General features: G+C 38.8%; 1 protein-coding gene across 4 annotated transcripts in view; it reads right to left on the bottom strand.

Moving 5' to 3' along the window:
* The window catches only part of col12a1b (collagen, type XII, alpha 1b), an 82,531-nt gene extending 58,779 nt beyond the window's left edge, over window positions 1-23,752 (bottom strand). For 3 of the 4 annotated variants that reach the window (XM_053489280.1, XM_053489278.1, XM_053489279.1), the window contains exons 1-14: window positions 23,569-23,752; window positions 22,081-22,197; window positions 18,149-18,265; window positions 17,718-17,861; window positions 17,347-17,403; window positions 15,726-15,989; window positions 14,326-14,490; window positions 13,614-13,787; window positions 13,060-13,350; window positions 12,204-12,806; window positions 10,956-11,234; window positions 10,540-10,815; window positions 9,476-9,742; window positions 1,248-1,517 (exon numbers count right to left, since the gene is read on the bottom strand). In XM_053489280.1, coding sequence (XP_053345255.1) covers window positions 1,248-1,517; window positions 9,476-9,742; window positions 10,540-10,815; window positions 10,956-11,234; window positions 12,204-12,806; window positions 13,060-13,350; window positions 13,614-13,787; window positions 14,326-14,490; window positions 15,726-15,989; window positions 17,347-17,403; window positions 17,718-17,861; window positions 18,149-18,265; window positions 22,081-22,159 — 2,986 coding nt within the window. In that variant the 5' untranslated portion in view covers window positions 22,160-22,197; window positions 23,569-23,752. The remainder of the gene's footprint in view (window positions 1-1,247; window positions 1,518-9,475; window positions 9,743-10,539; window positions 10,816-10,955; window positions 11,235-12,203; window positions 12,807-13,059; window positions 13,351-13,613; window positions 13,788-14,325; window positions 14,491-15,725; window positions 15,990-17,346; window positions 17,404-17,717; window positions 17,862-18,148; window positions 18,266-22,080; window positions 22,198-23,568) is intronic. The other variant, XM_053489281.1, reaches the window with a different exon arrangement.
* Window positions 23,753-25,519: the final 1,767 nt, after the last annotated feature.

Genomic DNA, 25,519 nt, shown 5'->3' with positions numbered 1-25,519 from the left:
CTGACCATGAACATATTACGCCTGACATTATTTCTGACACCCAGTGACTTTTTAAAATCTCACAAAAAAAAAACTCAATCACAATCCAAGAATTAAAAGTCTCAATATGAATTACAGAGGCTCTTGCGTCAGGATTTCTATAAATCTTTTTTCCTTCCCACTCAAGCATGCACTATCTGAGGAATTCAGGACCAGTTGCTCATCCACTTTGGTGAACTTTTCTATCCTACGATCTTGATCTTTCTGATCTTTCTGCATGGTCCAAGTTTCCTCGCTTCACACATACACGACTCCTGCATGACTGTGACAAACCCGTTGCAAATATTTTCCTCTGTCATGTGTGTTTTTCATTTTACTGCCTTCAAGGCTGTCATAGTGAGGGTTGGGGTTGGACTGACAACCCAGGACTCCATTGACACGAGGGCTCTTGTAATTCTGGCATGTATCGGGATCTGTACTGCGCCCAGCTGCCCTACATGAAGTTGCTGGAGAGCATGTAAGTGGGTAGTTTAGAAGGTAGACCCTCTTTAAATTTTTTGTGTCAATATTTTACATGTCAGTTGTACCAACTGGACTAAATACAGTGTCATGCATCTGTTTTTTCACTTTAACATTGCAATACTAAAATACACAGAACCTGTGGTTATTCACTCATCATCTATACTCTGTAATTCCTGCATTCTATCCCAGGAGGCTTAGGGCACGAGGCAGGGTACGCCCTGGACAGGGAGCCAATCGATTACAGTGCACACACACATACACACACTATGGGCAATTTGGGAACGCCAATTAGCCCTAATCTGCATGGTTTGGACTGTGGGAGGAAACCGGAGTACCCGGAGGAAACCCACCAAGCACACGGAGAACATGCAAACTCCTGGCCAGGAATCAAGCCTGGACCCTGGAGGTGTAAGGCGACCGTGCTAATCACTACACCATCGTGCCGCCGGTGTATTGTAGTATGGTTATGTACTAACTGTGTATGGTTAGCACAAGTCGTTCTGTGGTCAAAATTACTCAGTTAATATAAACACCACCTAATAGCTTACCATAGTTAATTCATTCATAAGGCCCATTGCACCATAATTGAGATAGATATAGACAGTGAAGGATATCCCAAATCTTTCCCCCTTTCATGTTTCCTTTGTGGTGAAAGTGCTGCCTAAAAATACAGTAATCTTTAACGATGTAGCTACAAAGCAACCACATCCCTAGTTATTTAAACAGGCAAAATAAACAGTACATACCATCAGTGGTCTCTTCTCCCACCAGAGGCTCTCCCTCTCCAAGGCCGTAGGCAGCAAAAACAGACACTTGATACCGCGTTTCAGGACTCAGGCCCTCCAACAGAGTGCTTGTCACATCTCCCGGTACATTTATCTCCCCTGATTCATCACTAAACAGTGACATCCAGGTGACACGGTAATTCCTGACACGGCCTGGAGCAGCTGACCATGACACCATGAAGCTTGAATCTGTTATGTCACTGGTTATCAGGTCTCTGGGTGAGCCAAGCTCTGTGGAGAAAAAACAGACAGCTTAGTAAATTAAAGGCAATTGAGGAAATTGCAGCGACACCCAACTCCCAATACCCACCCATGACATAAACCCCATTGTCAGTTAAAACGCATGGCTTACATGCTTACTTCAGTACTGTAGCCATATAACAGTAGTCCGTCCATTGTTTTTCCCAAAAGACATCAACTCCACATACTGTATGAAATTTATGCCATTATGGACATTACCTAAAATTGAGTTTCTTAGCGTGTGTGGTTTTAATGTACTGTATCAGTTTTAAAGCTAAAAAGCCTTGTTTGGACTATATATTTGCAGTTTTGCCTTCAGTTAAGCCTATAATGAATTCCAGTGTACACAAAGATGTCATCTGAGAACCCACCTAAGTCTGCACTGATCCAGTATCATTTAGTCAGCATGTTACAGCAGGAAATCAAGGCTGAATGGAGATCTAATGTTGCAATAAAATGGATTTTCTTTTGTACATTAGTTTGTGGGTGCTTAGAAAATCCTATTTCCACCATGAGGAACGTACTGTAAGTGTAACACTCTGACCTTGATGCCAAGCCAGGATTTATAAAGAGAAGATAAATTTATGAATTAATCATGCGATTAATTAATTTATTCATTGAATTATGGTGTGTGACGTTTATTTACTGTGGTAATATGGGTTGGATCTGCTTACATCAGTGTTCTTCACAGTGATCATTCTTATCCTATCATAAAAACATTTCTATACACCCAGTTTCGCAATGCACAAGAACTCACTTATTGGTTTAATCAGGATAATAATAATGTGTATCCTATGAAATGGCCTTTACAATCACCAGAATCAACTAAATTGAACATTTGTGGGAGATTTGGTAACGACATGTCGGACAAAATACCGGTTGGGGAGAAATCTTCGGGAAAATGGAGTCCATTGGTTTATTAGATTTCTAGGTATTTGTTAAATCAGTGGGCCAAGGCATTGAAGCTTTTCTTTTCATTTGTAGTGGAACAAATCTTAAATAGACACTTAATGTAATGTGGGCTAAGCACAAGCTGAGCATAGCTGATTTTTATACACACAATGCGTTACATTGGGTAAACTACAAGATCTAGGGTTTACTTATATAAACATTTTAGGTTCTATTTGTCTAAAACCATAATCTGGCGTTACTATTTTCTTTCCTATGTCCATCTGTAATAAATACTAGTATGATGAATCCCAAATGTCCTAGTAGTCCTTTCTTTCCCCCAAACTGGTAATGAGATAAATAGCTTAATGACCTCTCAGATGGTAATGTAATTCACATGGTGAGGTTTTTTTTTCTTTTCTTTCTTTCTTTTCTTAATTTCTAAAACTAAATGAATAGGCTTCTAAAGACAATAGATCACCTATCCAATTTTACTAAAAAAAAAAAAAAAAATTGAACCTTTTGTTTCAAGACTAATAAAAGAATTCGATTTATGTAAACCCTTGCTTAAATTCATAGGTCTGTGAATAATGGCTGTCTGACTTCAGACTAAATCTTTCCAACAGCTGTGCCAAAAATAATCTATCACATGCAGTATTCTCCTTAAGCCCTTGCTATTTAACTCTGGTTTACTTTGAATTTCCTTACTTTTACAGCACGCTTTTAGGATCTTGTCTGCTGCCTGCCATCATACCACCTCCATTTTTAAGACCTTCAGGTGCCTAGCCTTCAGGTATGGAAGGATTTGGGGAGCCTCAGGCACGACACGTGCAAAATACAATGAACAAATCAAAATCAATAAATCAACAGCCTGTTTTTTTTTTTCTACAATATATGGTGATTTCTGCATGTGTTTTTTTTTTCTTGACTTTGTTTTTCTTAGCTTTTTGTTGTTCCATGGGTACAAACGTTAGAATTATGCTAAAAAATCTGATTAAAAAAAATTCATTTAAAACGATTACATACCATGTGAAAGCATAATAACTGTGACAATAAAAATTGCCTCATCTTCGTCTACACTGTTTAAGTATGTATACAGGATACACTCTGGACATGGTGCCAATCTATCGCAGGGCACACACATTCACGCAATACGGGCAATTTGGGAACCCCAATTAGCCTAATCTGCACGTCTCTGGACTGTGGAAGGAAACCGGAGTACCCAGAGAAAACCCACCAAGCATGACGAGAACATGCAAACTCCATGCACACAGATGCAGGAATCCAACCCAGACCCTGGAGGTGCGAGGTGACAGTGCTAACCACTAGGCCACTGTGCCGCCGAGAATAAAAATATTACCCTCAAAAACTAAAAATATAAATTGTAACTACACTTTGACCATGAATCCGATTTCAATAGGTTTTAGGTTCCGCCTCACTAAGAAACCTCACTTCTTCACAGGATAACAGTTTGGATTAAAAATGTGTGTTTCACTTGGAACATGTTTATAATATCACCCTGTTTGAAGTTAGTTTTCCACAGAGGCAGGCATCAATAAAAACTACATTCAGTGCTGACAAAAAATCCTTAAAGCCGGACACCGTGTTTATAATAAATGTCACAGAAAAGCTATGTTGTTGTAAAGTAATCTCCCAGCTGACCTTTAGAGTGGGTAATTGCTGAAAAGGCCCTCGTATTGAATTTAATAACATCCCTGGGGTCAGGGGCCTTAGAGCAAGGCCAGAGTTAAACACATTATCTCAGAGAGGGAAGGGTGATCCTCAGTTGACAGATCCCAGGTGCTGGACCTTGTCAGTAAAATTCAAATAGAAAAACTTGCTTCTGGCTCCCTCTACACAACTGATTAAAATTGATTTCATTTCCACATCTTTTCTTTTTCCTTGTCCTTGCGCTCAAACCTGTCTAAATTCTTATTTGAATCCATCAACTCTTCTTCATGTTTTTAAATGTTAAACACGTTGTTTCATCCACTATTGATAAAAATTTGGATTTTTATGGCGGAAGTTTGTGGCTGTAGAAATATTTGGTCGCAACAAGATTCCGCCTGAGGTGATCCCTCTATAACTGACCTGTCAGAACATCTCCCCATCAGACTGACATTTCTTTTTTGTTTTTCTCTGAACATTTTACAACATCATTGCAGCTTGGTGGCTTAGTGGTTAGCACTGTCGTCTTGCACCTCCAGGGTCCGGGTTCAAACCCATCTCGTGGTCTGTGTGCATGGGGTTTGCGTGTTTTCCCAAAGTCATGCAGATTAAGTGTCTTATTGTTAGAAACTGTTAGCTTCTCTAAAATTATGAATGTTTCTTAGCTTTAAAAGGACTAACCATGGTATAAGAATTTAACATTCAGGATAGTTGAATGCATTATTTGGATGTAACAAGAAAAGCAGATCATCTGGATTTTTTTTTTTCACGCATTACAGAATGGTGTCCAGTGGTTCAGGTAGTGCATTTCTGTGAGTAATCAAGTCTGGCTGATGGAATAATTTAAAGGAAATTGGCCAGATTATACAGAAACACCATGGTAAAACATATAAATACTCATAACAACTGTGGTAAGCAAAGCAGAAAGTGCAACAGATCAAACATCTATGTTAATGAGCCATAACGGTAAGACCACATGGGCTGTCACACAGAATTCTGCGGCTACAATGGGAACAGGTTCACCAAAACTGTACAGCTGTAGATGTAAAAAGATCTGGTAAACAGATCAATATATACAGTAAAGAGCCTCTTTTTTCTTATTTGTTAAACTCCGCTGACTTCATGAACATCTTAGTCTGCTGTGCAATTCGACTGTGATTGTCTCCCAGTTTATCAAGACAAGAGTTTCTGCCCACAACAAAGGAAAGAAAAGATCCCACAGGATAAACCCCAAAACTGGTGGCCTCTCAACAGACCCCTACAGTCTCCATGTGGCCTGCTGCTGTCGACAATAAGCTCCGGATCGTAACAAACACCAAAATTCCTCCTAAAATTATCCAAAGAACTCTGGAGTCCTGCAATATGTCAGAGCCTCTGTTTCTTTCCTCAAGTCAGGAAGTTAGGCATTAAAATGTCTTTAAAAGATTGCAGTTCCTGGATAGAGGAAAATACTGAATGTCAAAGCACCGCTGAAAAAGCCATTATTTTCTAATTAACAGTGGAGCCTGGGAATGTCAGAATCTTTATTTCTTTAACCACTTTTGGAAGTTAACTCCAGAGAAATTTAATCAAAGAGCTTTTCATCTTGCACATTAACTTGGTCCCAGAAGTTTCCTGCTCGCTGGATTGAGCAAGGTTCTGTGAAATTACAGCTCTTGGATAAGGAAGGCAATAAAGGTGTTACTAAACCTCACACTGATGTCTAAATACATAGGGATTCCTGGAATATTTCAGCTTCTCCATTTATTGTTTTTCATCTTGAATTAGGCATGAAAGACAAGTTGATCACAAGTTCTGGAGAACTTTGGAAAGGACCAAAGATCAATTTACAGCAGAACACTCATTGTTCTCTAAGTACCTACTGTATTGTGTATTCTCATTCTTCAGTGTCTGGATGTTAGGCAATAAGATATCTTTTTAAGCATCTTAATGCCCATCTACTACACTGATGATTATTGGATTGGACAACCAAGCACTGAAACCACAGCTCTTGGATGGAACAAGTCACAGGATGTTTAACGTCTAGCCTAATCTTCATTTCCTTCAAGATATCCAGAAAGTTCATGAGTATGTTAAATCCTTGGCTTTCTGTCTACATTACTGCAAGTTAGGTGGGACAAAATGTGTCTACAGTACATCAGTAAGATCTTGTCTCTTGGTAAATAGTATTGATAAAAAAATCCTAAATATAACTGGAGTGTTAAAACAGGTTGAAGACAGCATTTCTTTCTCCCCATTTAGAAGGTAGGGATGCAAACAGCTTTAAAACACCAAGCACAGCTCACTCCTATGTCCCTTCTACTGCATTTCTATTCCAGGGAATTCATGTTTATTGGCTTGTGCAAGCTATCTATGAGATCAGAGCTCTTGGATGCAGGAGAGCACAGGATGTCACACTTAAACAGACATTTTAATTCACATAGCTAGGAAATGCTCAAGAATCTTGGAGCCTTCATCTTTCTTCACTCCTAGAAGTTAAAACAAAGTGTTACATAGCCTTAGTTTCCAGCAGCTGCATGGTAAGTGGATTATGTAAGCAGCTGTGAGGTCAGAGCTTAGACAGTTCAGCATTAAAACTTTTTCTGATTGACAATGGATGAACGGAAGAAGTAACATCACAATATATCATAATCAAAGGGCTTTGGTTGCTGAACTGGTCAAATCTTTTCCATATGGCTCAAGGAATAGCAGAAAGTAGCTCTGGCTGTCCAATTACATCAGAAACAGAGCCGTCAGCCAAAGCTTCAGGACAAATCTGCTGCATTCCAAGCAAGTCCACACAAGGTCCAACACAGCAGGAGAAAGTGACTCATAACCATAACCCCCGTAGTTACCACTACTATCACCACACACAATGTTCTCCACGCAAGACCAAATTCCAGCTCCACCCAAGCCCGAGTGCATTCTTGAGTATAGCACAAGAAAGGTTAATTAGTGCAAGTACTTGTTAATGGATGCCGCTCTGCTTTCACTCTTTTCTCCCGTTGCTCTAACTAACCCTGAATGGAAAGGGGCAGGGGGTTGCTGGGCGTATTGACCATCACTAGGCTAAAAAACATAAAAGGGGTTAAGGGCCTTGCTCATGGGCCCAGTAGTGGCAACTTAGTGATGCTGGGGTTTGAACCTGGGACCTTCCAAAGGTTCAAGCAATTTCTTTCAGGTGGAAAGGAATGGGTAGTCAGATATATCGCTCATAGGACAAAGAAAGACAACCATCAGTAACATATGACTGTATTGCATGAAACTGTTTGTTGGTGCAACACTGTGAAATGTATTTACTGGATTTATGCAATAATTGTCCGTTTATGCTATATTGTGGTCAGAGTCACTGGGATTTTAACTACTTATTTATTCATGTTTAGAAAGTATAACCAAAAAGTTAATTAAAAATACAACTGCCTGGCCAAAAAAAAAGTAACCACCTAGGTTACCTAGTTATAACTCTTCCATTTAATAATTACTACAGTACATTGATCATTATGGTTTAAGTTATTTTACCTTGATGCAGTAAGTACCTTCTTATTTTTTAAATAACCATGTCAAAAGAAATATACTGTGGCCGTGGCAAAGCTGAAACTACTAAAATTGGGTCAAAATTGGGTCAAGAACCCCAAAACGCATTATTAATTCCTGTGGTGGACCATCAACTTTAAGGAAGAAATGGGGTTGGAAAAACATTGTGACTGAACATGATGGGAGATCACCTAAACGCATTTCCACCCACAAAGTGTAAAGAGAACTCAAAGGATTAAAACAAAACAGCTGTGTAGCCTTAAGAAAACCATTTATCAGTAAGGCTAATCTAAAAGAAATGCTAGGGGGAATAAAGAGTGGACTGTGGAGCAATGGAAAAAGGTCAGGTGGTCTGATAAATCCAGGTTTACCCTGCTCCAGAGGGATGGCCCTTACAGGGTGAGAACAGACACAGATAAAGGGATGCACCCATCATGCCTAGTGCCAACTGTACAAGCCTGTGGGGGCAGCGTTATGATCTGGGGTTGCTTCTGTTGGTCAGGTCCAGGTTCCGTAATGATATGTGCACAAAAAATGAGGTCAGCTGATTACCAGGATATACTGAATAAACAGGTTTTTTTTCATTAATGGATCTTCTCTTTCCTGATGGCATGTTGGACAATGCCAGGATTTATAAGAGTAGGGTTTAGGGAGCATGAGACACCATTTTCACCCATGGATTGTCCACCACAGAGTCTACAGTACAATTTAACCCCATTGATAATCCTTGGGATGTGCTGGAGAAGACTTTATACTCTGTTTTAGAAGGATCAAATTATTGGCCAGCATCAAGAAAAGAAAACAACTGTGGAGATTGCTGAAACTAACAAAATTGGGTCAAGAACTCTAAAACGCATAATTAAAACATTGGAAAAAAAACATTGTGAGTGAACATAATGGGAGATCACCTAAACCCCATTGAAAATCCTTATGTGCTGGAGAAGATGTTACAGAGCAGTCCAACTTTCCCATCATCAATACAATTTTTTTGTTTTCTTTCTTTTTTGGCCAGCAGTGTATTTGGATGACTACAGATTAAATTAATTACTTCTGAATTGTTGGGGTGGTCAAATTGTCTGTGGGATTACTGTATGTGGGATTGGTCAAGTGTGTCAATAGTCTCGAAATTGAAAAACATATAAAAACAGATCCATGTATATTTTTTCTACATTTAAGCATAATACTGTTACTATACTATATAAAATACATAGCAACTGATAAAGAATCTTAAAATTAATTAATAGATAGGGTAAATAAATAAATAAATAAATAGGGTACAGTGTCTTTCTCAGCTTCCCTGGTTTTGGAATATGAGAAAAGGAAATGGAATGTCAACTTAAAAACTGAACTGGATATCTCTAATTCCTTGATACCATGGCATTGACCCCCAAGCAAATGGTTGCTCCTGGTGAATACATTGAGCAATCCAGGACCACCAGCTCTTCTTGAGACCACCCCAGACTCCATCTTCAAGGACATTATTTACAGTAGCCTCTATGACACCTCCGACTAGCTGTGCTCAATCTAATCACATCTCAGGTTTTGTCAGGGACCTGAGCCCCTGGAATCCTGGCGAATACTCAACAATCAATTTTAAAGACTGGAAAAAGCGAACTAATCAAGAAGCAAGTTCCAGTTTATTTAAATTAAACTTACTGGCATGGACATACTGGACCAGTTCACCTCATGACAACTACATGAGCAAAATGGTGTGAAATGTGATGCAGTCAAACTCAAATGTATAGACAGGCATATGGACTCTACAATATGTTGATGAAATATTTGTGCATTATTAATTTATTAATGATGTGCTTTAGAAGTCTTAAGGTTTAATCCCTCACTCACACAAAAACTCATGGATATTAAGATTATCCACTCACCATCCAAAGTGGTGCCGGTGCCCTCCAGGGGCTGGCCAAGGCCAGAGGAGTAGCGAGCTCGGACAGAAATCTGATACTCTGTGCCAGACTGTAGGTTTTTGAGCACCGTGGATGTTCTCTTCACAGACAATTCTTTAGTCTCTCCGGCCTCGGTTGGCTGATAGGACACCACATACTCCTGCACACGACCCGGGGCTGGCTCCCACTCCACTTGCATTGATGATACTCCCTCACCAAAAACACGAAGATTTCGTGGAGAGCCCAGCTCTACAAATGCACAATCAGAGCCTGTGATTAGGGTTGAAGGGAATCTATATGGCTAGCATTAACAGAGATTGCATTTCTAATCAGATATTAGGTTCTCAACCCTGAAACCGTTGTCATCTGTAAACCCCTCATTTGTCAAGCTAAAGAAAAAAAACGAGGTCATGTAGGACTTCAATAGGAAAAATATTTTTTTTTTTTGTAATATTACATAAAATGCATTCCTTTTTATGCCTTTTTTTTCATTTCTTCTTTTTTTTCTTATTAAATGACACAGCATGGAGAAAATCTGCACATTATGGAATGTAAGTTGAAGAAAATCTCATTGCATAAGATTTACCTTCTGCCATAACAGACCCTGAATATATCACAGCTGCATTACTCAGAGCAGCCAGATAGGAGCAGCTGGGACATGCAAAGGCACTAACTGCATTGAGCAATGATAACAAGTGTCTGGAATTCCACTGCTTTGGCAAATGGAAATCAGTTTGTTTATTTCCATGAGCCTCCCCCAAAAGATTGTTGCGTTAGCAAGCAGGCTCATCTCCTGGGTAACGTTCCATCACCTATAACCTCCCACAGAGCAATCAGAAAAGTGTGTGTGTGTGTGTGTGTGTGTGTGTCTTGGTATGCATATGTCCACAGGCAAAGTGAGCCCTGTTGCCTAAGATTAGCATTCTCCATCCTGAAAGCTTAATAACACATGTGGGGTTTTCACATGGCAGGATTTCAAATCCATGGGTGGTGGGAAAAATAGGCATCATAGACATATTATATGCCAATTCATTATGGAATCTCACCTTCTTTAGTTGTGCCATCGATTTGCCTTTGCTCCCCGGTGCCCGATGAGTACTCGGCTGCCACGCTTACTCTGTACGTAGTGAGTGGGAGGAGCTGTTGGAGGACAATGTTGGTCTCAGGGCCCCGTGTAAAGGCTTCCCTTGTGGCGCTGTCACCTCTGATTGGTAAATAGGTCAACCTGTATCTCACCACAGCTCCTGGAGCTGGGACCCATGACACACGGAAACTGTTGGTGGTCTCCTCAGAAATACGGAGGTTACGGACAGTTCCTGATTCTGCGGAAAGGGGAAGTATTAGATTTGGATAAGCATATGCCGAACATAATTGATTCCAGAAGATATGCACAACACATGAATATAAAAAGTTTCAAAGTGGAATGGCACTTCAAATTCTCAAGTAAAAGAAAGGAACTTACCCTCCAAGGTAGTCTCAAAATCAGTTATAGGTAAACTGTCTCCCTTGTCATATTGGGCAATGACGTTGACCTTATACTTGGTGAGGGGTGTAAGGTGGACAAGCATAGCAGTGGTGGTGTCCCCTGGTACTGAGATGGAGACATAATCTGCATCAGGATCTTCAGCCTTTTTGTACTGGACCAGGTAGGATTCGACATCTGTGGCATCACAAGACCACGTGGCCCGGAAACTTCTGGAGCTTATTTCAGAAAAGCTCAGGGAATCAGGCGATATCAAACCTGTAACATGACCGCAATTCATAAAACGAAAGCACACAGTTGTGTCCATCATCCTTACCTAATAATTTACTTAACTTATTCCATTATTATCTGTTATATAACAGAACATGAGAAAGGTTTTCAATATGCTGGCATGTGCAGATATATTTAAGGCTTAGGCTGCAGACACTGTGGCAAAGATTTTTCACATTAAACTGCAAACATTTGTCTTTACAAATGTGAGCCACATATTCATCAAGTCAAAACCAATAAAAAGGCAAATGAGGCTCATTTTGTAATCCTTATTTTAATTGTGAACATGTGAGTGAATTATTTCTGCTGTTATTCATTTGGGTTTAACATTACACTCAGTCAAATCAGTCAAGTGTTGGTAACATACATATATGTTCATTTTTATCAGCAAAAAATTAATTATTATTATTATTATTATTATTATTATTATTATATGCTAATGATTTGCGCAACATCTGGAAAAAAATATTATTTGAAAAAATAAAGGTAATAAGTAAATGTTTATCAATTCTAAGAAAACTTAATCATTTGTTGGTTTAAAGTTAATCTAATGCAGATCTAAGCACAGCAGGGTGGGCAACAAGCCAGGGGCGGGGCTTTTCTTATATGAGGTCATAATAGGATTAAAATCTAGTTGCCGTATAAATTGTTGTCTCTATGCCGGTTTTTCTATATTACCTCCCAACAGAGTTTTTAGACTTTTAGTATTGTTAGTCTCTGTGACTGTAAAGCACTTCTCTAAGTCGCTTTGGATAATAAATGTAATAAATGTAATTGTAAAAAGCCAGATAGATAGATATTTAGCCAAAGATTTTTGATGGCGTCCTCAGTGATATGATATCAATGATGTCACAGGGTACCTCTACAAATCTCCCAATAGGGTTTCTTTACAAACCTTGCTAATTACTTACTTTAAATAAGCATTATGAAGTAAAAAGCTTAATAACAACTACTCACTTCTCTGTTTGATCTTCAGAAGTTCCTGTTCAATGCGCAGGCAAATGGACTGGGTCAGTTCTTTAGAGATCCTCTGGAAGGCGTCGAAATCCTCCACAGTGTACACATGGGTTTCAGCAGGAGTATTCGCAATGGCTTCCAGCTCTGACCGCACAGCATCTTTCACTCCAACGGCAAAGATCTCCACATCACTGTTCCTCAGCCTGGTGGCTGGATCTTTAAAGCCATCTGAAGACTTGCCATCTGTGATGAGGATTGTCACACGAGGAACATTGGCACGAGCTCCTCTGTTGGAAATAAAGATCTTTTCCCTCACATAGGTCATGGCTTTGCCAGTGTTGGTGGAACCTCCTCTGTATGGAAAGGTTCTTACTGCCTTAATCACGGCATCAAGATTGTGGTGTGTGTTCAGGTAAAACTCGGTGTGTGGATCCCTGCTGTACTGCACAAGACTGATTTGGACCTTCTGTGGACCGATATCAAAGGAGTTGACCAGGTACTCCAGAAAAGCTCTGACCTTTGCAAAGTTGGCCAAACCTATACTGTACGAGCCATCGACCAGAAGGACAACGTCAGCCTGAACATCCACTCCAAGGGAACATTCTAGAAGAAAAATGTTAAGTCAGTTTAATGAAATAAAAGCATTTGGTTGGAACACCTTGACCAATACCCAGTATATTTGGAGCCTAAGCCTCAGAAGCCCTTTTGATGGGAACAAAGGCATGTTTTTTGTTGTTTGTTTGTTTGTCTGTTTGTTTGTTTTAAGAGGGCATTAAAATGGGTCATTTGGACTCAAACAGAACATGCCAGTAGTTAGCTAATGGCAAATTGATTACAAGTGCATATTCATATTTACCCAGTGATATTTTGAGAGGTTCAGTCTTCTGCATGGCAATGATTGGCTCACTGGGTGTTAGTCCTCTCAGGGCGAATAAGCTGATTTCATACTCAGTGTCTGGAGAAAGGTCCTTCACGTTCACACTGGTCTGAGTGGGACCAACGTACAACTCCTGGCGCTTGCTTCCTGCCATCATAGGCACCAGCTGTATCTTATAGCCAGTTACTTCACCGAGAGAGGCACCCCACGTCAATCTCATCGATTTGGATGCCACCTCCTGCACCTCCAGGTTTGAGGCAGGTTCGACCACTACAACAAGAATCAAGGATCCATTCAGAAGAATATAAATAATGTGCATGCACAAAGCTATGTAGCATAAATGGTTGGATAAGAAGCAAAAAATATTTGCCCATGACAGGTTTTAGAATACAATAGTAGAATAATGTTAATGTCTTGGTAGACCACTTTGCCAGTGTACTTGATCAAGGTTATATTGTACATTTAAATATATGGTAACATGTTGCGACCTTATTCATTTGTTTACTTGCTCTTTTGTTTGCATTTTTGTTTACCTTCCTCGCCACTGGCCAGTGAGCTCATCTGGTCTTCAACTCCAGCACAAACATGTGCAATGAGGTCCGTCTGCATTCTCTTGATCAGATCAAAGCTAGAGACAGTATGCACATGCGTGCTCCATGGGGTGGATGCCATTAGTTTCAACTCTTCTTCATCAGCCTCATTGATGCCTGATTTGCAGAGAAACAAAAAATATGCATTAACAACTCAATGAAATGAAACATTGCTAAAGACTAACTAAGTTCAGCCTAAATGTCAAGGCTTGCAAATCCCAAATGTCTCATAAACTTAATAGCTGCATGTGAATGCAATCAAAAGTGTCCAATGCCCGTTCTTTAAAAATGCCTCACAATAATTATTCACTATAAACGTGTAAAAAGTAGCAGGCACGTATCGTGTCCCCATTTTTTAAAGCAATCCAGCTGCATTAACAGTGAGCCTTTTGAAATAAGGACTTGGAGGTCAGGTCAGTGGAAAACATTTAAAAGCAGCTTATTTTTCCTCCACGAGTAGGAAACTATGATTTTGCCAAAGGCAGTGTCTGCAAAACCCATCTGATTACTCTCTGACTACTTGAGGGCTTTTTTTCCACCATTCCACCAAGTAAGAGTATGGAAAGGGCGAAATTCTTCTGCCCCAGCACTGAAACCCTATACCATGAAAAGAAAGCATTACATGTTTGACAGACAGCTTCAGACTCCCACATACCCAGGGTGAAGATCTCGACGCCTCCGTTTCTCAGTTTTTTAGCATAGTCCTCAACAGAGTCCTGTGATTGTCCAGCTGTGATGACCATGGCAACTCTGGGGAAACCTTTTCTGGCGCCACTGTTTTCAGTGAAAATATTGTTCAGCACGTAGTCCAAGGCATAACCTGCACAAAACCAGCAGAAATAAATAAATAAATAAATAAAACTCCCTTTGAAATGCAGCTCACTATTCATGCCCATGTTGTAATTTATAGGCTGTCAGAAATAAGAATGAAAATTGTGGCTGCAGGCACGTTGCTGCTTCATGAGTGGATTTTGGCATGGAGTGTGTGGCTGGGTATTCTCTGACATCTGCATAAACAGTGCTGATTTATAAATCTCTCTCTTTCTCTCTCTTTCGTTCTCTTTTTCTCTACACTTTAAAGTTTTCTGCATTTCAACTATTTCCCAAAAACTGAAGTAAAACGTATGAGACATTTAAACATTCAATTTTTTTTTTTTTTGTAAAATCAGAGCTAAACCAGTAAATATAAAAATTGGTCTTTACACTTTTTAATAAAAATACTTAGACTTTATATATAAGGCACAACCTACCTACATTTTCTATGGCTTTATCATATACATGAATGACTATTTAGTCTAAACTCTTTGTTTCATGTGAAACAATTGTATCTCTGTCAAACAAATGGAATAGAAATGCTTCTCTACAGCAGGAGTGTTTCATCATATCTACAAGTTAGGACTAAAGGTTAACATTCAACCAAGAAGAGACTTAACATATCCTGGAATCAAGGGTGGCTCTGACTTGGTTGGAACGATGATATGATATTGCATTTGGAATGATTGGGTATCCCTGGGCTAAAGGTGTTGTGCAATGAAATTATCTGTATCTGTATCTCTGATCAGTTCCGTGCTTCAAATATTCTGGATCTGGATTTCTGTTTTTAAACGTTTTTATATATGAAGTCAATGTCCACAGGAACACTGGAGAATGTCAGCATGTTGTGTCACATGCTGTGGCACTAACTTTTCTTGGTTACGTAATTGGTTCCAAATACAGATGTGTGTGGGACTGGTCTTTTTATTTTGTTTTGTACCTGCCAACAAAATTGTCAAATGATGTTTATCAAATTTTGTTGATTCTGTTTTCAGTCACACAGTCCTACATGCTCATTAAAGTAAAAACACTCCACATGTAGTTTCCCATTGCTCTTTCTTACTCACTCATTCACTCATCTTTCATCCCCCTTTATCCTGTAGCACAAGACAGGGTACACCCTAGACAGGGTGCCATTGACAGCACCTTCAAGTTGAAGAGCCCAGCAGCAATTCAGACTGTCTTCAAGTTCACATGTATAAGTTTGAGTATTATGTTGTATTTTGAGTGTGTCCTAAACACCTGTCATTGCGTCTCCTCCTTTGTAGGGCAGATTGTTGATGGCACGGAGCAGCTCAGGGCGTCTCAGGTACTGGTTTAGAGTGAACTCGGTCCTTGAATCTGTGCTGTACTGAACCACGGCCACTCTGCTCTTGTCCTCTCCGATGTCAAAAGCTCCGGCCATGGCTGATATAAAGCTGCGGACATACTTGAAATTCTCCTGCCCCATGTTCCAGGAACCGTCCACCAAGAAGACGAGATCTGCAACCGCACTGGGTGAGCATTCTGGTAAAAAAAGGCAAAGAACACATTTAAAGAATTGAATAGAAGATACGGAACCAAGTCAGACTGACTTTATAAGATACATAGCATGGGTGGCACAGCAGACGTTTCTGCCATGGGCAAGTAGAGGCTACTAGAGGCTAAATAGTGGCTGGAGCCATGGGTGAAAGCAGGTGGTATGATCTGGTCCTGCGTACTAAATGATTAAGTGGCAGTCCTCAGGAGGGGAGTACAACCCATGTACAAAACCAGTCACTAAATCACCATTTTAAATCCAGACTGAACGCTCACTTCTTTTTAATGGCTTTTACACCTGGCTGAGACATTTGATCCCTTTTATTCTTTTTAATTATTTATTTTATTTTTTTTAGTTCAGTTTAATTGATTACTTATTTAAATTTAATTATTTATGCGTAAATATATTTTTTATTATTGTTTTTCTATTTGCTTTTATGTTAATACGTTACATGAAATATGATAACGTTATGCTATTTCTTAAACAACACTAACAGCTTCTAAGTCATTGTGAATGGCCTCTGAGCGTCTTGTTCATGTTGTTCTGTTCATGGCCACGTTCCCGGTCTAAATCCCGGTCTAACTCCTGATCAAGGGCACTACATGATGTGTGGATCAAGGGATTCTACACTAACTTTCGCCCCTTACTGGAACCCAATATTGATATAACATTGACAATATTTCACTTTAGTATATGGAAATGGCACATAAAGGCCTATAATGCATCCCAGATTTTTATGTGCCTACCACAGAAAATCCATTGCTTCCTTTTTTTACCCTCAAATCGTACAGCATTAGAATAAAAAATGTGAACATGTCACCACCATGCAATGCCACGATTAAGAATAATTATCTTTAAACTCTGCTGAGTTCACAGCCAGATAATCCACCTAATAGGCTCAGTCATATGTAGAAAATTCCACAGCAGTTAATCAATGTGTATCTGAGCTACTTAAAGTTGTCTAATCAGCTGCCGAGGGAGCTGCTCCACCCGTGCTTTAGGCAGGAAAGAGTAATTTGCCTTCTGCTGAATAAGGAGGAGGCCCCGAGACTCTTAAAACGAGCCTCTGTAATGCTTTCCACTTCTCTCAGCATTTTTAAGTCCTTCTTTTAATCAGCTTGGGCACAAAGGGCCATGTACAGCTGCAAAGGAATAGGCACCCAATGACTCACACAATGACCGCCGCACTTTTTTAACAACCTGGACTTATAAAGTAAAACACAATAGGGCATTTATTAAACAAAGGAAAAAACATATATTTTTATAATAAGCACTGGGGGGGGGGGGAGCCTGGGCGTTGACACATAACAAATGAGCCAGACACAGAGAGTGAGGCTTACTTACTTATTGAATCCGAAACCTGTGGTCTTCTGGGCCCTCCTTCAGACCCACTCGATTGAACTAGACAGAAAGGAAAATGGATATTATTCGTCTTTCAGCTGCTCCTGTCATGGGGTCACCACAGCAGAGCACCTGATCCGCACATAACTTGGCACAGGTTTTATGCCAGATGCCCTTCCAGATGCAAACCCTCTCATTTTATCCAGGCTTGGAACCAAGCACTGCATGCAAACTAGTGATGGCAGGTCTCGAACCCGGATCCACAGACCCCCAAATCAACAACCTAGAGCCTTATCCACCACTCCCATATCCCCTATCCATCTAAAGCAACATAAAGAACACCAAAATGCATGGCTGAGTAGCAGATTACGTACTTGTTATCTGACCAGAGAGGGGTATACTCTCTTGTGATCCAGCATATGATGATATCGTTACTTCATAATCAACGTCAGTGGTTAAGTCTCTGATGATGGTCTTTCTTGCAGATGCAGGAAGCGAAAACTCTTTCACAGGCTCATCTGTATTACAGAAGAAACAGCGTAGACATATAAAAGTTGTTGTTAATTGCAAACTTGGGTGGCATGGCAATTTATTGGTATACTGCTTGGTTTCATTTATGTTTCTTTTATGTTTACTGCATATTATACTGTATATTCAATGGATTGTTTCGGTAGTCAGTGAGAGATGCAGGGTATTTTCAGTTCTTGTTTCAGGGGTTATGTTTAAGTGCCCAACATTGGCTGTCTAGCAGACTTGGGCTTTAAACTCACAACCTTACAGCCACTACCATGAATTGAATACCCACCTGTACCTGATGATACTTGTATTCTGAAGCCCTCTATTCTTGACTGGGGCAATTTCCATGTCATTTCTACTGTGTGCTCATTTAAAATTTTAAATTTCAAATCTGATGGAGGCATCACTGCGAAAATAAAGGAGGGAGAACAAGTCAATGCCAAAAGCGTTTCTTTTTTTAGTTGTATACTTTTACAAAACACATGTAAATCAAAGCAAGTGCACAGACGGGATCCCAACGATCAACACTTCATGTATGAAGTTAGCACGTTCATTGTTGGGGACAGAGGCGTGACATCAACACAAAAATAAAAAATAATAATAATAAGATAACGCCATTTTGGATTAAAATGACATCTGTTTGAGCAGTCTCGCCAAAGGGCTGCAGACCACTCAAGCAAAAAAAACACACAGCAAAAAAACAAGTGATCCACAGAGACCAGTAGAGTGCCAGATTTTTTCACATGCGGTCACAGCAGGCAGTCCAACACAGCTGGTCTCACTGTGGTGAACTGCTGCAGAACGGTCTCCAAAGAAATGTATTTTGATTGTTGATTGTACAATGGAACGATGTCATATCACAGTGCTTATGTTTAAAATGCATCTCGTTCTACACTGCATACAGACTTGACTCTAATGACAATCCATTGCAAACCTCTTAAAAGAATACACAACGTCAGCGGTGAGCCTTGTGTACATTCTTTTCGACGTTAGAGCAACTTAAATGAGGATGCACATTAGGTGGTTTGCACAAAACTGAAATAGGACAAGTGAAACAAACAGAAACGAACAACAAAAAGAAACACTGGGTTGGTCACATTGAGCAGACTTACAGTATGTCACATCTGCCCAATGCACATGTACATGAAAAGTTGTATGCTACAACTTGAAACATCCATGTACAAGACGAACTACAGGGATTAGAATATGTTTCGAAATATTTTAAAGTGATATCCTTGCTTGTGTGATGTGGGTGTTTTGTTTCGTTTTGTTTTTTAATGAGGTATATTTGGCAGTTGAGAAAAAGTGAATGATATGTGTGTGTTTAAAGGATATCCCAATAAAATATTTTTGTGAAGCAATAACTCTGATCAGGCGATGACCAGAGCCAAAGCTTGACCAGGGCAGGGACATTAAAAATAAGATCCACCAACCTGGTTGAATCAAATCCACCAAATCAACTTTGATGATGGCTTCCATTTCTGTTCCCATTTGGGCCCGACCAAACTCTAACATTATGCTGGACCTTATCACAGTTGAACTTCCCTAAGGAATGCTATATGTACTGCATAAATTTACAGATGGGTAACGAATTAAAGGACAAAATTTAAATACATGAATGGAGAAACAGAGCAAGTGCGTTGCTGCTTTACGTGCTGTGGGTCCAATTGATGGAGGCATGTCAATGAATAAAGTTCTGACTGATCATCTTTCCCCAACGATGAAACATTTTCGTCCTGATGGGAGTGGTCTCTCCTAGGATGACTCCGCTCATATGAGATCTCACAGAATGGTGTGTCGAGGATAAAAATGATGTAACTCGTATACTATGGGCCTCATAGGACTCAGATCTCAAACAACGTGACCACCTATGGGAGGTTTATTTATCGGTGTTTTTCCACCAGTGGTTCCCTTAACCATGATCACCACGAAAACAAATCAAGGGAAGAATGATGTTCACCACTTCAATATAACACCAGAGAGTTACAGCATGTGTGCCAAGACTTAATTTTGTTTTTTGCTTTAATATGTTGCCCATCTGTATGTAGTATATGTAATATCGGAATATAAAATAAAAAATTTTAGGACATAATTAACTTTTTATGTGTTTGCAGAATAACACTGAATTGCTTTTCATCACTACAATTTTGCACCAAGTTTCCATTTAATACATAAACCTAACATGGGCTGGTCCTATAGTGAGATGCTCATATTTCTCTAAGCGCAGATCATTTCTCTTGTCACCATCAATCACGCAGATGTGTTTTTGCCCCCCTATTAGGAGAGATTGTGATCATGACCTGTAACAAGATCCTCTAAACTGGTCATCTTCTAAATATTCCTCTAACTATCGCCATCATCTATAAAAGGAGAAAAACAAAACCTTAACCATAATTCTGACATCAGACATTACTGCTTATTAAGACAAACCTTCTGTGCTCCATTTGAAAAAATTCAAACGTGGAGAATATGAGCAGAACAAAAAAAAAAAAAAAAAAAAAGATTTATTTTAGAAAGGATTTGGTAATTTTGTCTTTTTGCTCCATAAAAGCTGGAAATTTGGCCGGTTGAAGATTGTCAAGTTGAAAGCAGTAAAAGATGTTCCATTAGGCTTTTGAACGCCAGTAACGCCAGTTTGTACTTTTAAATTTGCGCATGTTGAAGTCCAATCTCTGATTTTCTGCCTTTTGAACGACTCTGAACATGTTGTTCCACGTGGATTACCTGCACTGAGTCAGACAGGCTTTTAGAGACAATGTGGTTTAATCTGCTGGAAATCCTTGGCTGCTATTTGTCCACCTTGTTATTAGAGTATAACCTGGGGATGAACTACATACACACATTTCTCATTCATAGGTTACATTTTTCCTTATCTTGTGCCATATTCTTGGATCAGCTTCCTGTTCGAATGTGTATTTTACCATGTTGGAATGTTGATATATGACTGACACATAACCTGAGATAGCTGTTGATCTCTTGATGTTTTTTACTTGGTGATGTTTAATTGCAATTTAATGTTTAAAAAATGAGTTTTTGTTGTCTTTTTGTAATATTTTTTTTAATGTCATATACATCAACAGAACTGGTGTAAACTATCTGTATTGAGCAATTCTAAGAGAATATGGGTATGTGAACTTCTTATTGTTAACTGTCTTTTTACAGTTCACTGGTGTTCCCAGCAGCATCCATTATGGAAACAAAAAAGAATGGTATAACAAAAAAAAACCTTATGTTGTTTAAAATAAGAGCCTGCTTTTGCTTGCTTAACTAGAAAGGACATGTAATTGAAATCAGTCCCAGGCGTGTACACCATTTCCTGGGGAAGGATTAAGTCCAGTGTTAGCCCACACAGGGCTACAAATCAATACATCACGCTGACTTAATCTGCCCCACAGAGCAACTATGAGTTGGGTCGCTCCATTACTACCAAAGATATATATATATATATATATATATATAGATAGATAGATATAAGAATAATATATATATGGACACACAACACACAATATATATATATACATAAGTGATGTGTGTCCATATATATATATTATATTTGAATAATTTACTCAATTTGCTTAATTTTACTGAACATCCTGCAAAAAACCTTCTGTCACACCAGATTCTTTTTTCACGCATGCAAAAACCCACCAGATTTCTTTTTTATTTTCCTGTAAAAAAAATGTTTTCTTATTTGATGTTTAAAAATGAAAACAAAAAATGGGGTGGGGGGGATTGACTTAATAATGAACTCACAAAATAAACATGTATAACAAAGTTATAACAAAGTGTAACAAAGTATTATGCAAAATAAAAAACACAGTGCCTAAGACTTTTGCACATTACAGTAGGAAAAGCAAACATGAAATTAAATATTTTTATTGAAGAGAAATAGATATTACTTAAAGGGCTGCAAAGGAAGAGAGAGAGAGAGAGAGAGAGAGAGAGAGAGAGAGAGAGACATTTGACTGGAGAAAATACAGATTAAGAGTGAGGATTAAGACAGCAAGAGGGGTAAGAGATTATAGACATAAAGAGAGAGGAGTGTTAGTGAAGAAGGGAAAAGAGCATGATGAGTAAGATGGAGGGAGAGGGTCAGACTGAGTTAGAGAGAGAGAGAGAGCACAAAGTGATATTTCAGAGAAGTGAGTGTTGAAGAGAGAACATAATGTGAGAGAAAGTGAGAGTAAAAAGGGAATAGTTCAGTGACTCAGCTGGCTTTACCTTCACCCTGAGCCCTCACACACGACACTATTGCCACTGCCATGAGGGCAGACGCTGCCAAACACAGCCTTCTCTTCATTTTCACTCCGTGTCTATCTCAGCAGAGCATGAATAGACCTAAGAAATGAGCACAGTGTTACACAATGCATCCCACAATCCAAACTCGCACGCATTTCTTTTCTCTTTTTTTTCATATATGATCCCATTGAGTTTCTCCACTTACATTCACGTCGCACAATTTCATTATGATTCTCTCTCAAATTTAACAACCACGCCAAGGATATATAAAGAGAGAAAGTGACATTTGTGTGGATGTGTGATGGAAAAATCTTTTTTTTTTTTTTTTTTTAAATAATATTAGATCTAATAATCTTTGCTTGTGAGTCGCATTTTCATTCTGGAATCAGGACTTAATTCTAGAGTCTATAAGTCAATAAGTCAATAAAATAGTTAAACCATTTAAAAGTAACTAATAATAAATGAGAGTGAAATCACTAAAATTGAGCAAAAAGGATGAGAAATGATGATTACAAACTCCTGAACTTTATGTGCCTCAAGGCTGCACACCTACAGTACTGTTCTTTCAAAGCACTGGTTTTAGTTCAACTTAGGGTTTAAATTAAGGATCTAAAAAAAATTCATTAAAATTTCCTTTTTTTTTCTTCCAAAGATCAGTTTAACACATCAAAACTCTTGCAAAATGTGTAGCCATGAGACATAAACTATCGGCTGTAAAGTATTTTAACGTCTCTTGAAACAGTATCTTTGCATTACAACATGAAATGGGAATTCCTTTTGATTACATCAAGGTGCGACTTTACAGAGTCTCCACAATATTCCAGGCGAGAACGGCTGTCTCAAAATCATCTCGTTTTGATCGCAGCTACAGAGCGCCTCCTACCGAACACTGCTCCATCCCATTCATGCCCTAAAGCGTTCCTTCCTCACCTTTCATTAATCTTTAGTCGACAAAGTGCACACAGAACCCTCGTTAGAATTGAAAAGAAAATTCACCGTGAACATTATTCATCATGAATAAATGTTGCACGTCGTGAATAAGATCTTTTATTAAACCAGCATGTGTAGGAAAAAGAACTTAATAAAAATCTTGATAAAAGATTGAAAAAAAAAATGAATGGCACTGATGCCGGGTTATTTGACTCACGAGGATGTTTATAAACTCAGTATTAAATACATAATTAAAAAGACTCATTGTGGTTTTTAATATGTGCAACTGATAAATATCTTGTGAATTAAAAATATTGCACTTTTTATATTTTCGTTTTACAATTGTTCGACTTTTATTGCAAATCAGGAAGCAGCTGTGGTTGACTCTACTAAAAGACTTAAGTTCATTCACAGAAAGTTTTAAATTAGATCTATTTATTTTTAAATATTCTACTATTACTACTACTTATAATAATAATAATAATAATAATAATAATAATAATAATAATAATGAGCATTAGCATCATAATTTGAACTCACCATTCGATTCCACACAGCGTCCAAAAGAAATGACTGATATATCACAGAAAGAGTGTGGAGAGATCTGGTGTCCCGTCTGTCCTGGTTTACTTTGGACCTGATTGCTCACAGACAGCCGAAGTGATGGAGTTTGAGGAGGAGAGGGAGGAGGAGAAGGAGAAGAAGGAGGAGGAGAAGGAAGGTCTGCTCTCCAAATGGGACAGGGTCTGTCCTCTGTCTGCTACTTAACAGGGGGCGGTGATAGCGAGTGCGTTAAAAAAAAAAAAAAAGAAAAAAAAACTTTTACGACACCATCCTCATCATGAGAGCTGCCGGGAGGAATTTACACTGCTGGAAACTTCTGCGCACTCCTTTGATGAGGATGGAGCTCATCCATCAGAGGAGCTCAGGAATGAAGGCTGGGGTTTTACACACACGCACACACACGCACACACATGCACACATACACACACACACACACACACACACACACACACACACACAGACACATTTGTCTTCTTTTCCTAGTGAGGACTTTACACTGATGTGATCTTTAATGCAGTCAATCATCACTATACATACACCTAAAGCTAACCTTAACCTCAACCCTTAACCCTAAACTTAACCTCATGTAACAAGGGGTTTGGATTTAGAGGGTTTTTTTGTCTTGTTTTTTGAGGACAAGCCAAAAGTCTTCACAAGACTCAAAACTTACAGATGATCTCATGTATCTGTATATATTTGGTATTTTGTCCCCAATATCAAGATATAAAACACCTTTCTTACACACTCTCTCTCTCTCTCTCTCTCTCTTACTCTCTCTCTCTCTCTCTCTCTCTCTCTCACTCACTCTCTCTCTCTCTTTCTTTCACACACACATAGGCACAGGCACAAGTAAATGCAAGTAACATGCAAAGGCTTGCATAGATATTAAACAAATCATTGTGACTGGGAAAACAAAAATCCCTCAATTGCTGTCTGTAAGAAATACAGAAGCTCTGAACTGCAGTTCCAGGATAAAGAAGAAGAAAAAGGAGAAGGATTTCTAAAAAAAAAAAAAAATTAAAAAGATTAAAAAGGGGCATACGTTTCTACTTGAGAATTAGTCGTAATGACACATTGTATGGTGTTGAGTGAAATTAACTATATACCATGAATACTATGTCAAACTAATTAGTTATTAAGTTGTTATAAAACTATAGTTCAGAAGTTATTATGTTGAAATAATTAGAACCACATCAACTGCAGGTTCAGGTTGTTGTGCGAATTAACTAATAAACAAAAAAAGAAAAGTAAGTAATTAAACATAATCATAGCTTAATAAATGACTTATTAGAACTATTATACTATTAAAGTGTATGACCTCATTTGATCAGATATGCTACCTATTTAACATCCCAGCCTTCATACTTATGCTTCTGCTTATTATTATTAATTCCAGTCAGCGTTGGTGAAGTTAGTGATTTTCTTAAAGACTTCATTTGTTTGGTGTTAAGAATTAAGAATGTAGACATACAATAATTTCCAAAGCTCAGACTGGGTAATGTCATTATCTCCCTGCCTTCACTTAGGGAAGGAGGAGAGCTCCAGTTATAGTGAGTGATAGAAGGTATGTGGCGCCCTCTGGTGGTTCAATGTGAAACTGTACAAAAGTAAATAATGTACTTCTAATATTTACATTATTTAAGTTCCCTTTTAAGGGCCTTGCTCAAGGGCCCAACAGTGGCAGCATGGATCAGTAGTCCAACACCTTATGCACTTATGAATCTTCCTCATTGTCTGTGTTTACTATCTGGCTCTTTCTAAAGACCTTTCTTTTCTGCTCCTTACAAGTCTCTCGGGTCATTATGTATGCTTTCCAAACCTTTCCAAACTGATTAATGAACAGGTTCAGTGCAGAATTCTGTAAGGAGCGCACATGTGCATTTCATGTGAGTATCCCTGTATTAACAGAGTTCTCGGTTTTGTTCAG

This window comes from Clarias gariepinus, chromosome 27 (assembly GCF_024256425.1).
Source record: "Clarias gariepinus isolate MV-2021 ecotype Netherlands chromosome 27, CGAR_prim_01v2, whole genome shotgun sequence".
Lineage (NCBI taxonomy): Eukaryota > Metazoa > Chordata > Actinopteri > Siluriformes > Clariidae > Clarias > Clarias gariepinus.
This window is presented reverse-complemented; position numbering and strand designations above follow the sequence as displayed.